The 12,049-nt window shown below is 54.6% G+C and overlaps 1 protein-coding gene across 3 annotated transcripts in view; it reads left to right on the top strand.

Annotated features, from left to right (window-relative positions):
* The first annotated feature begins 2,041 nt into the window (after positions 1-2,041).
* The window catches only part of SHISA6 (shisa family member 6), a 272,644-nt gene continuing 262,636 nt past the window's right edge, over positions 2,042-12,049 (top strand). For all 3 annotated transcript variants that reach the window (XM_074607622.1, XM_074607621.1, XM_074607620.1), the window contains exons 1-2: positions 2,042-2,109; positions 2,193-3,154. In XM_074607622.1, the coding sequence (XP_074463723.1) occupies positions 2,478-3,154 (677 nt within the window). In that variant the 5' untranslated portion in view covers positions 2,042-2,109; positions 2,193-2,477. The remainder of the gene's footprint in view (positions 2,110-2,192; positions 3,155-12,049) is intronic.

Genomic DNA, 12,049 nt, shown 5'->3' with positions numbered 1-12,049 from the left:
CTTACAGCTGGCAATGCCTTGTATGTCTTCAGGAAATGTTTGTAAAGGCTTTAGTTTAGTTTGCAACGGGACACGGGGGAAGCACCAGGACTTTGAGGAAATTCTGGCACGGGGGCCCAGCAGCTCATAGCAGTGAAACCTCTTTCTGCACCTGCAGGAATCTTGCTCAGAACTACCTTAAACAAAGCTGTGGCAGCTGCGCCTGGGCCACTGGGTATGGCTAGCCCAGGGCATTGCTAGCCCAGCCCCAGAGCTGCTCTGGCGGGGAACTATTTTGGAGAAGTGGGGTGTGTATCAGACAGGCTGGGGTGGGGGATGCTTTCTTCTCCACCCTGAGCGCAATGGCTGAGCCCTTGCGGCAGGGAACTGGGACACAGCTGGGCTCAGTGCACCTTCCTGGGGAGGGGTCAACAGCCCCGGGCTGGTGTAGCAATCCCTGCGAAGCCTGGGACGCATGTCCCTGCGCAGAGGGTGGCAGGGCAGCGGGGACAGCATGGCCATGGTGGGCAGCACGGCCTGACAGTCCTGAGGGCAACATCTGCCCAGTGCAAGGTTGTGGTGCCGGGCACTGCCACGGGGCAGGAACCTCCGGGGGGGGTGGCAAGGCAGCTCTAGGGTCCCCAACCCAAACAACTTGTGCACATTGATAGGGCCTGCTCACACACATCCGTAAGGACCATTCCTCCCACATGCACTGTGACAAGGAACAAATCCCTGTGTATGTCCAGAAGGTCCCTAACACTCGTACACGCACACAGGTTCTGTGTAGCCCTCAAACATCCACAGGGACCACATTCCCTGCACATATTGATCCATAAACTCACACACACGTATAGGCACAATGCCGAGTGTACACGCTATTAGGGACCATACAGACCGTGACTCTATAGCCATCATAGCGCCTGCACGTCCCTGCCGGCACTGCTGTCCCATGCACCCCTACAGGGACTGCACAGACAGCTGACCCAGTAGGACCACATCCCCCACTATCCCAGTAAGGATGACATCCCACAGTCGGGTAAAGGGGCCACACACACCGATAGGGACCACAGCCCCACACACCCCTATGGGGACCATTACCCCATGCACTGCATCTGGCATGCACCAGTGAGGAACACAGCCCCACACATCCCTATGGGGACCATAATTCCATTCACTGCTCCCTGCACGCACCAGTGGGGATCTCTCCCCTGCACACTCCTATGGGGACCACAACCCCACGCCCCATACCTCCTGATGGGCACCACTCCCCCACACAACCCTATGGGGACCATAACCCCACGCCCCGCACCTACTGATGGGGACAACTCCCCCGCACGCCCCTGTGGGGATCATAACCCCATCCACCGCACCTGGCATTCCCCAGTGGGGACCACTGCCCCACAACACCCCTATGGGGACCCTTCCCATGCCCTGCCCCTGGCACGCACCAATGGGGACCACTCCCCTGCAGACCCCTAATGGGACCATAACCCCACGCACCGCACCTATTGATGGAGACCACTCCTCTCTCCTCCATGGGGACCCTTCCCATGCCCTGCACCTCCTGGTGGGGACCCCTCCCCCACACACCCCTATGGGGACCATAACCCCACACCCCACATCTCCTGGCGGGGACCCTTTCCCCGCACACCCCTACGGGGACCATAACTCCATCCACTGCACCTGGCACGCACCAGTGGGCACCTCTCCCCCACACACCCCTACGGGGACCATAACCCCACGCCCCGCACCTCCTGGTGGGGACCCGTCCCCCGCACACCCCTATGGGGACCCTCCTCACGCCCCACGCCCCGCACCCCGCTGGGGCCGGAGGGCGGTGCCGGGGCCGGTGGCGTTGCCCCGGGCGGCCGGGGGGCGGCGGGGTGTGGGGGGAGGCGGCGGTGGCGCTCCCGGCGCGTCGGGGCGGCGTGGCCCCGCTCTGGGCGGCGGCAGCCCGGCGCGGCGCCGGGAGCGGGCCCGGCGGCGGGGGGCGGGCCCATCCGGAGCGCCCGGCGCGGCTCCCGCCCCTGCTCCGCGCCCGGCTCCGCGCCGCTCCGCCCCCGCCTCCGCGAGGAGCGCGGGCAGCCCGCCCGCTCCGCGGCCGCGCTGCAGTCCCGCTCCGGCATGGTAAGGCCGTGGGCGGGGGGCGGGCGGACGGGGGCGGGCCGGGGTGCTCGGGCGCGCTCTGACCCTTTCCGCGTCTCTCGCAGCCCCTCGCCGGAGGAGCGCCGGCCGGCTCGGGACCCCGCCGCCTCCAGCCCCGCTCCGCCGGGCTCCGCCGCTCGCTGCACGCCGGCATGAAGCGCCCGGCGCCGGGCGGCCGCCGCTGAAGAACCGGGCGGCAGCAGCGGGACCACCCCCCCTTCTCCTCCCCCCCAGCCCCGATCCCCCTCCATGGGGCAGCGCCGCGGCCGCTGAGCCCCGCGCCGCCGCCCGCCGCCCCCCCAGCCCGCCCCGCGCCCCGCCGCGCCCCGCGGCCCCCGCCGAGCCCCGCCATGGGGCCGCGGCACCTGCTGCTGCCGCTGCTCCTGCTCTCCCTGCAGCTCCTGGCCCTGCTGCTGGCCGCGCAGGCGGCCGGGCCCCCCCGCGCCAAGGGCAACCGGACCCAGGGGGCGGCGGCGCCGCGGCGGACCCCCAAGCCGGGCAAGGAGCTCCTCAACCAGACGCTGGCGGGCCCGGGGGCTGCCGCCCCCACGGCGCTGCCCGGGCGCGGCAAGGGGGCGGGCGGCGGCAGGACGCCCTCCGGCGGCGGGGGCGGCGGCGGGGGCTCGGCCCCGGCCCACGAAACCTGCTGGGGGTACTACGACGTGAGCGGGCAGTGGGACAAGGAGTTCGAGTGCAACAACAGCCTGACGGGCTTCCGCTACTGCTGCGGCACCTGCTTCTACCGCTTCTGCTGCAACAAGCGCGCCGAGAAGCTCAACCAGAGCCTGTGCCGCAACTACAAGAGCCCCGAGTGGGCCCACCCCACCACCGCCAGCGGCGCGCTGCCCGCCGATGGCAGCAACGGCGCCGACGGGGACGCCAACAAGTACGACCCGGACAAGGACAGCACCAACGCCACGGTCTACATCTCGTGCGGGGCCATCGCCTTTGTGCTTATCGCCGGCGTCTTCGCCAAGGTGGCCTACGACAAGGCGCGGCGCCCGCCCCGGGAGATGAACATACACAGGTGCGATCCTCTCCCTGCTTCCAGCACACCTTTTGTCTAGGGATACCCTCCTCTCCAAAGGTTCCTCCTCCTTTGCACTGCCTCTCCAAGTGTGTCCCCTTTCACCATCTGTCCAAGCGTTTCCCTGTTGCACTACCCATCTGAGGGGTCTGCCTTTCAGCCACCCACTCAAGGGATTCCCGTTTGTGCAGCCTGTCCAAGAGTTTCCCCATCGCGTGACCCATCCAAGAATTCCACCTTTGAACTGGCTGCCCGAGGGTTCCCCTTTGGCACCACTGCCCAAGGGTTCCCCAGCTGCACTACCCGTCCAAGGAGTCCCCTGTGAACTACCTATTTGAGTCTTTATCCTTTGCGCTGGCTCACCATAAGTTTCCCCCTTCCAAGGATTTCCCCTTTGCGACGGCTGTCTAAGGGCTCCCCTTTTGTGCCACCTGTCCAAATGATCTTCCATTGTGCTGTCGCTTTCAGGGGTCCCCCCTTGAACCGCTCATCCAAGGGTTTTCTCTTTTGCGTGGGCTGTCCGAGAGTTCCCTCCTTTGCATGGAAATCCCAAGATTTTCCCTTTTCACCATCTCTCCAAGTGTTCCTCCTTTGCAGGGTCTGTCCACGGACAGCCCCACCCCTTGGACCATCCCTCCCGACCCCCTCCCACGACCCATCCCGGGTCCCATCCCGGTGCCCCCCTCAGCCCTCCCATCCCTCGGGACAGCACCGTGGGACCTCTCCGCGGCGCGACCCCCCCGTGGCCCCCGCCTTCAGCACCGCCGTCGCGGACAGCTCCGCGTCGCCCCGCGCAGCCGAGCGCCGTCCCGCCCCCCCGCCGGAGCACCCCCAGGGCTCGGGACCCCCCAGGGCTCGGGACCCCCCAGGGCTCGGGAACCCCCCAGGGCTCGGGAACCCCCCCCTCAGGGCTCTGTACCCCGCGGGTCCTGCCCCGCCCGGCCCGTCCAGGGAGAAGTTTAAAAAGTGGGAAGGGAATTGCTCTGCATCCTCCCGGCGGGTGCCTTTTGCCTTGTGGGCGCGAGGGGAAAGCAGTGGGATCAGGGAATGTGCTTTTTCTTTCCTTTTTATAATTTCTTTTCCCCTCTAAATCCAGTTGACTCAGGCTAGCAGTCTCTCTTTTCCGGCTGGCTGCTAGGGAAGTAGTTTGATATCCGTTTCTCAGGGGTTTTACACATTGCTGTAATAAGAGAGAACACTCTCGACGTGCCAGAGAAAATCCTGTTTAAAAGCCAAAGCTCAGGCTTCCATAGCAATTCTCCTGTCGGACATATGCATGTACTCTCTCAGTTCGTATGCATTTTTTGGTGAAAAAGTCCCTCCAAATGATGTGTACTTCTTGTGTGCCATGAATCCAGGAGGTCCCTACGTTTGAACATAAAGATTGGTGAGGAACTTCTTTATAAGAACAGTTGTGACCATGAATGGGGAAAGCCCTTATCTCTATCTGATAATGCTTCATAAAAACTATTTTAATTAAGAAATTTTAATCAAAACAATTGAAATCATTTTAAGGCTGAACTTCAATTGCAGTCAACAGAGGCTGAAGGAAGAAATTTTAGCTTTTTACAAAGAAAAAGATAGGAGTGACGCAGTTTTTATTTGTTTGGGAAGATGTATTTTATTTAGACTCCTCCCTTTATAAGACTACACACACAGGGGTGCTGGCTGATGTGAATGACCGTGTCTTCGATGAGGACAAAAAGTAACGCTGGTCGATGCTTGCTGAGGGTCTGGCCCACATAGTCCATCCAAACCTCACCTGCCCCTGGTCTCTGCGCAAGAAAATGACTTCGCAGTGTTAAAACCATGGTTTTAACTATGGTTTTAGGTCACTCGTGTCTGTACAGTAAAGGGTCCTGAAAGTAGCTTAGTCAGCAAATAGGCTCTTTTAAGTATTTTCTTAAGTAAGGGCTAGTTCCCCAACTGGCCAGCTCTTTTGGCTTCAAGGCAACTTTGTCTGGGCCTTACCTTCACACGGAATTCGGAAATCTGACTGGGCTGCCCATGTGTTACTTTTGCCGTAGCTCCAGTGTGCTACAGGGTTGGATCCTACGCCCTTTGAAATCAGAGACAGTGTTGCCAGACTTGTCTGAATTATTCCTGATGTTTTCATTTCTTTTGATGCTTGCTTTTCTTTATTTAGATAAGTTCTGGGAAAATGATTCACCTGTGTGTAGAAGTATGAATGGCAGATTGAGTGCTTGGAAAGCTTGACTTTCAGAGCATTTTAAGGAATTGATTGACTTCTATAATATGGTAGCTGGTAAAAAAATTATACCTTTCAGAGCTGTGTTACCTGAACTTGATCAACATTGCACGATGGTTTAAATATTATCTCCAGCTGCATCTCCAGCAGACAGGGTCTGCATCAGTCTGAGGAAAAATGCTATCAGCGCTCTAAGCAGAATGTAAATATGAGGAGTGGAATGGTTTGTCTTTGTCTCTGAGAACTGCTGCTGAGTAACAGGGAAGGAGGAAATCAGAATGTAGTCAGGTATTTCTCTCTGTTTGAGGTTGTGTCAATTGGAGTTCAGTGTAACATCCAGAATAATTCACTGTAGTGATGACCAGTGCAGTAAATCTCAGCGTGCATCCCACCAAAACCTCTGGGATGAGGAGAAAAACAGTCTATACGGAAATTATTGCGGTGGATTGGAAACAGCCCATCGTGAACAGGATCTCACACCCAGGGAGGATTAAGCAAGACTTCCCCGCACTCCACCGTGAGCAAGATCACACTTAAAATTTTATTTCGTCGTAAACGGTCGGTTAGCAGTACTGTGCGTGGATGTTATTCCTCTGCTAAGTTCTCATCCAGCTTTTACAGAAAATCCTTATTAACTCGGTTAGAAAGCACATTTTGATGGAGGCAGGGCTCATTTTCTGTCGTTTGGTAGAAAGGAGGGTTTACGCGTTCACAGGAGAGCTGTCACTCTCGTGTGAAGGGACAGGCTGTCTGCGCTGAGATATGCATGTGCATCCCGAAGCTGGTCTTGATTTCAGGTGCTGCCACGTACCTTTAAAGCCGAGGCACCGTTGCGATTCTGGGCCGAGCAGTGACAGCAACTGAGACTTAAGTTCATTTCTAAGAGCAGTAAGTGGAAGGGCTCTGAAAAACAGGAGCTAAAATATTCATATTTCACCGAAGCACTTGTAATGTTTGAAACGTACCTGATTTTTTAATGGTTATAGAATCTTTCAGCCTGACCATGTATGACTGCCTCTTGTCTGGGTCTTGCTTTGGAGTGACACAGCCAGAACTGCTGCATGCTGGGCTCCGGCTGGAAGCTGGGGCTGATTTCTGAGAGTTATACCCGGCAACGTTTTGTCTGCTCTTGCTCTCTGACTGCGCTTGTGAGGATGGTTTGTTTTTCTCAGCTTGTCAGGGTTTTGTTTTTTTTTTTTTCCGCTCAAGTGTTTCTCAAGTGGGCAGAGCATTTGCTTTACTTTCAGTATGGGAATGAGTTCGGGAATCTTTGACGGTGAACAAAGAATATCAGCTGTTCATTTCCAAAGCTGGGTATGTTTTTCTGTAGCAAGGAGGGGTGACCCAGAGTATTCTCTTCCCATGGTGATGGCCCTAAATCCCCGTGCTACAGTACGTAAATAATTCACTGCTAGTAGTATCACTCTATGACCCCTGCTTAGCCCTCAGCGATGGTGCCCAGTGCACTCTCTGCTCAGTTGGGAATGCACAAATTGGAAACTGGTTATAGTTTGCAGCTGGGGTTTGAAATGTTACCAGTTACTTACTGCGTGGGCAGCCGAAGCCCGTGCTTGCCAGCCAGCGGGAGAGAGTGGCAGCGATGCCCCGGGGCAGTGGTGGGAGCCCCGGCTGTTCCCCTCTACCTGCTGAGAAGCAGCGCTGGGATTTTTCCCAGAGAACTAGCTCTGTACCCTGCTAAAAGGCCGTCTTCCCTGTCTGTCCTTGCATGACGTGTGTCCGATAAGCGTTTTTTGGCTTTTGACAGGGAGAAGGGAAAAAAAGCACCCTCTGCTCAGGGTGCGTCACGTTACCCTGCTCCTGGGGCATCTTTGGTGCTACAAAGAGGACAGATAACTGTGCCACTCTCTGCTTTGGTCTCTGCCTTTGCATCCTCTGCTCCGTGAATAATAACAGTGACTGTTTTTATAAATGAACATCCTTTTCCCGTGTAGAGGCCACAGTTAAATTGATCAATTTCTTGCCATTTTTACTCCGCGGCTCTGAATTTCAACAGGAATCAGAGGCAATGGGTCTGTTTGTCCACAGAGCTGGGAAGGCTGCACGCACTGTTTTGCATGGTGCTAACTTGAAACACAGGAGGTTTCCCCTTCCTGCAGGCTGCATCTCACCGCAGCCCCTGGGTCCTGGGGGTGCGAGAAGGGTCGCTGGAGGGTGACTGGTTTCAGGCCTCTTTGCTGACAGTGGAGCTCGTGAAAACCACCGAGCTCTAGACTTAGTTGTGACCAAGGCTGGCTGGTTCAGCTCTGCTCTCCGCTGGCGTGTGTGGCTTGAGCCAAACAATCAAACTTCATCCCTCCCCAGGGCAGGGAGCGAGTGCTCCGAACACACACCTGGCCATGGGAACCGAACGGAAGATTTTTTTTCTTGGATGCTGTCACTGCTTTCTTTCTCTTTCCACTGATTTATTTTTATGCTCTGCTTTTTTTTTTTTTACTCCACTCTCCCTCATTTATCTGACTCACACACGTGCCTTTCATCTGCTCTTCGCCCTGCTTTGTATTGTTTATTCCTGTTTGTGTTGTTTATTCCTGTTGCATCCTGTCCCTCCCATAGGCACAGAATGTAGGTCCACAAGCACGTGTCAGACTTGACTAAGGCAAACCAGAAAAAAGCACAATCTTGTGGCCTCAGAGAAGTTACTCATGACCAGTTCTTCTGTTTCAAACTGCACCTCAGTGTAGTCGGGGCAACTCCTGCGCAGGGAGAAGCCCTGAATCTCGTCCTGTTTGCACTGATGAGTTGCCCATTCTCAGCTAGCCAAATCAGGGCAAGGATGTGCCTTTGTGTGCACGTACCTGTACAAGATATTTTTCCTTTTGCTTCACATGCGTGTACTGGGGAAGCTTCAGTCTGAAGTTCTGGATGCAGTTTGCACAGTTTGGTGACTGTTTTTTTTTTTTGGCTGTGCTTTCCTCTCTGAATCTATTTTGTGAAGAGACTGGTTTTGGTGCCACAGAGGCTGCCTGGCCACAGACTTCCACTGACTGATTCCGAGTCTTCTCCTTTCTTTTTTCAACTTCTCCCAGTAAGAGAGGCCACTCTCAGAAACCATACTGCCTTCACCATTTCGTTTCAGTGTCTTAATTCCCATTTATTTGATATTTTTCTGCTTTCTAATTAACTTTTTCTATTAGTAACCCTCCATCATAAGGTGTCAGGGGAATCCAGTCTAGCTCTGAACTTCCATTTCTTTTAGTTTTGTAATCTCTTATATCCTCAACTAACAGTTGATCTCTGTGTCTTTGGAGATCAGACGCCTTTTAAAACTTCTGTTTCACATAAGAAGATCTGAACCTTATCCGGAAAATGAGATCATGGTGCTTTTTTGCTTGCCTTTGCCCCTACTCGCATGGGCAATCTGTATTTCCTTAGATCTGTGTGCGCTGTATTGCATGGAGGTCTCTAAAGTCTCATTACCCAGACAGATAAGCCTGGAATTCTTTCACAATAAATATTTTGCTGTAGTTCAGCTCTCGCCCCAACCTCCTTTATTGCAGTGACAGGGCTCTTCAGAGAAAGTATAGTTTCCGTCAATAGGTTTAAAGCGCCTTAATTGTTCTCACACTGTAGGATTTGGTGCCAAATAGATACCTTGTGCGTGAAACCACTTCTGTGCGCGCTGGCGTTTTCTGAAGCGCTGCATATCCAAAGCTGTTGGGGGCTTTGTGCACGCGGGCACAGGCAATATCAGACCAACAATCTGCGCCAGCCGGGCTCTTAGCGTAATTCCTGCAGACTTTGGGTGCCCGTGACATACCTGGCAAGACCTGCCGTTTTTACTTTCTTCCCTTTCCGCCGCCGAGCCCGGTGCCGGGCGCCTGGCGATGGCACCGCTCCCAGCTCTCCCCGGCTCCCCCGCCTTCCCTCCTGGCCGGGTCGCTTTTCCAGAGTCTCCCAAGGAAGGGGGGAGGGCGCCGGGCGGGCTGTCGCTGCTCTGCCCTCAGTCGCGACAGTACGGCAGGTGGCAGCCTGCGCTCTGCCGCCGCCGCTGCCGGGGGACGCGGCTCCCGCTGCCCCCCCCCGCAACGGCCCGGGGGCGGATTTGGGGTCGATCTCGACCCCTGCTGCCCCGGGCACCTTCTGCTCGGTGTAACAGCTCTCTGCGAAGGAACGTCAGTTGGGAAATTTAGTTTTAACTTTTAAATTACAAAACGCTTACGTAAGTTTCTTTCTCTTCGGACCTGCTGTATCGCTGTTCTCGGAACTAGCGTTACCCGATGGGAGGTTAGTGGTTGTAGTAAATTCCTTGTCCAGCTCACAGCAATGCTGGGAGACATACTCAATTTGTGTGGTAGTGTCAGATGTGTAAAGTACTTGTGTAAGATGCGCACTCTAAGCACTGCTAGGATGTACTGCTCTTGATGTATAGTCTAAAGAACCCGTCCCAAAGAGAAGAGCTTTGCTTTCCAGTTGCTGATTCTTCCTCTACATTATAACATTCTACCTCTACATTATAAAGACAGGAGAGATGAAGAGCTCACAGTAACAGTTATTTTCGTGTTGATTTATCAGTGTAATGCCTACAGTACTTCTGTCTCAGCTGAAATGTATTTTCCACGTACATGCATTCATACAATGGGTGTGTATTGATCATGTACTTACATCACCTCTGTGTTGGTTTTGAGTTCACCAAGAAGAGTGAGTCAGGTAAGCTGCCATCCTCATTCTGCTGTCACAATCTGGGGTCAGGATATGGTCCTTAGTACGCCCATAATTAAGTGAAATTTCAGTGAAATTTGTCATTAAAGCCCAACTAAATCCCAGGAGCTTCACAAATAATTCTTGTATTTGGCATAAAGATTTTTTCAGAAGACATCTGACTTTTCCTTGCAGTATTTATTTTTAAGAAAGAATATTTCCTCACTCATGCCTGCTCTTGGAAGGGTGTCCTAGTGCTTAGTCTTTTTCCCTTCTTAACTCCATGGGTGCATTCGCCTATTCTCGTACACATGCGTGCACACACACATATAGGCGATGACCACATGCCTGCTTAGGTTACTATGAAAAACCATTTCCAGTGTTCCTCCCCAGGAACCCTGCTCTGAAGCAGCCACTGCTTTTGTTTCTGGCAGCTGCAGAGACCAGTTGTCTCTTCTGCAGGCCTGGGACTGGTGCATCTCCAGCACACGGCTGAGCCTCTGCACTTTCAGAAACAACATCCACTTTGTCAGAGTTGCTTCCCCACAAAGGAGGCTGCCTCCCAGAAGGGTTTGCTGGTGGCAGCATCCCCATGTTTCCCTCCCTGTATAGTTTCATACAATCATAGAATGCTTTAGGTTGGAAGGGACCTTAAAGATCACCTCATTCCACCTCCCTGCCCTGGGCAGGGACACCTCCCACCAGACCAGACCAGGTTGCTCCAAGCCCCGTCCAACCTGGCCTTGAACCCCTCCAGGGATGGGGCGGCCACAGCTTCTCTGGGCAACCTGGGCCAGGGGCTCACCACCCTCACAGCAAAGAATTTCTTCCTCAGATCTCATCTAAATCTCCCCTTTTTCAGTTTGAAGCCATTACCCCTTGTCCTATCACTACATCTCCTTGTAGAAAGTCCCTCTTGAGCTTTCTTGTAGGCCCCAACTGTTTGCAACTGCTGTTTGCGGTGTTTGTGTAATCAATGAAAGCCCCATCCTTCTGGTGGTAAGATCAAAGCAGTGTCAGAGCGTGGTCAGACACATGCCCTGGGGTGATGCCAAGGAGGCAGCAGGGATGGGGAGAGCTGATGAAAGGACATCTGCACTTGCCTTCCCCTCTGCAGTTCTGCAGCCAGCACAGGGGAATAACGCGGGCAAGCAGCGCTCGGTGTGGCAGAAACTGCGTTGTGTGAGCCAGTGCCAAGATAGCACAGACCCGGCGCGGTCAAGAGCAGCATGTGGCTATACGCGGTCGGTGTTTGAGTCCCCCCCAGGTGCGCAGCAGTTCTGGGGACAGGCGCCAAACCCAGCCATGAGCAATGCACGGCCCCGCTCTGCACCCGCGCCCCGGGGGATGCTGGTCCCTGCCAGGGGGCGGGCTCCACAGCTGGATAAACTGCTTCTCCCAGACTAACTGCCGTTTTCTTTCTGGGTTAGTAAGGGAGCATAGGGGAGTCTTTAACCTCACGCTTCTTTTAAGGACTTGTAGTGAAATCCTGGCTGTGCTGAAGTTGATTGGAGTTCTGCCACAAGCTCCATCACAGCTATGCTTTTAACAGGCTTTTAGCCCAGTCAGACACTGCTCTTTTTATTGTCCTCTGCCAGATCTATTTGGTCATTCTTTTTCCATTCTTCCCCAATTTCGGAGGGACTTGGAATAGGCAATTCTGTTTTCTAACACCCTGTACATGAGGTCTCCAAGAGAGGGGATTGTCAGAAGGCAATTGAGTGAAGTTTTGCATGTGTACAACCTGCACTACTGGAAATAGTCAGCTCTTCCCATCGCCTGTTCCCATCTGGTGTCCGCAGACCTCCCTACTCCAACCTTATTCCCCACAGGCTGCATCCCGGCTTCTTGGAGCTGTCAGCAAACTCCCCGTGTCTTCAGTAGAAGGGAAGCCTGTGCCCACACCCAGGCTATCAATCAGTGTTGGAAATCTGTGGATGCTGGGAAAACAGGGCGCTACTTTCAAAAAAGGACTGTGGAGAAGGCCAGCAGTCCTCCAGCCTGCTGTGACCTCTCTGGTAGTTAAG

Source organism: Larus michahellis, chromosome 14 (assembly GCF_964199755.1).
Source record: "Larus michahellis chromosome 14, bLarMic1.1, whole genome shotgun sequence".
Classification (NCBI taxonomy): Eukaryota; Metazoa; Chordata; class Aves; order Charadriiformes; family Laridae; genus Larus; species Larus michahellis.
Note: the sequence above shows the minus strand (reverse complement) of the source record. Positions and strands in the feature narration are given on the sequence as shown.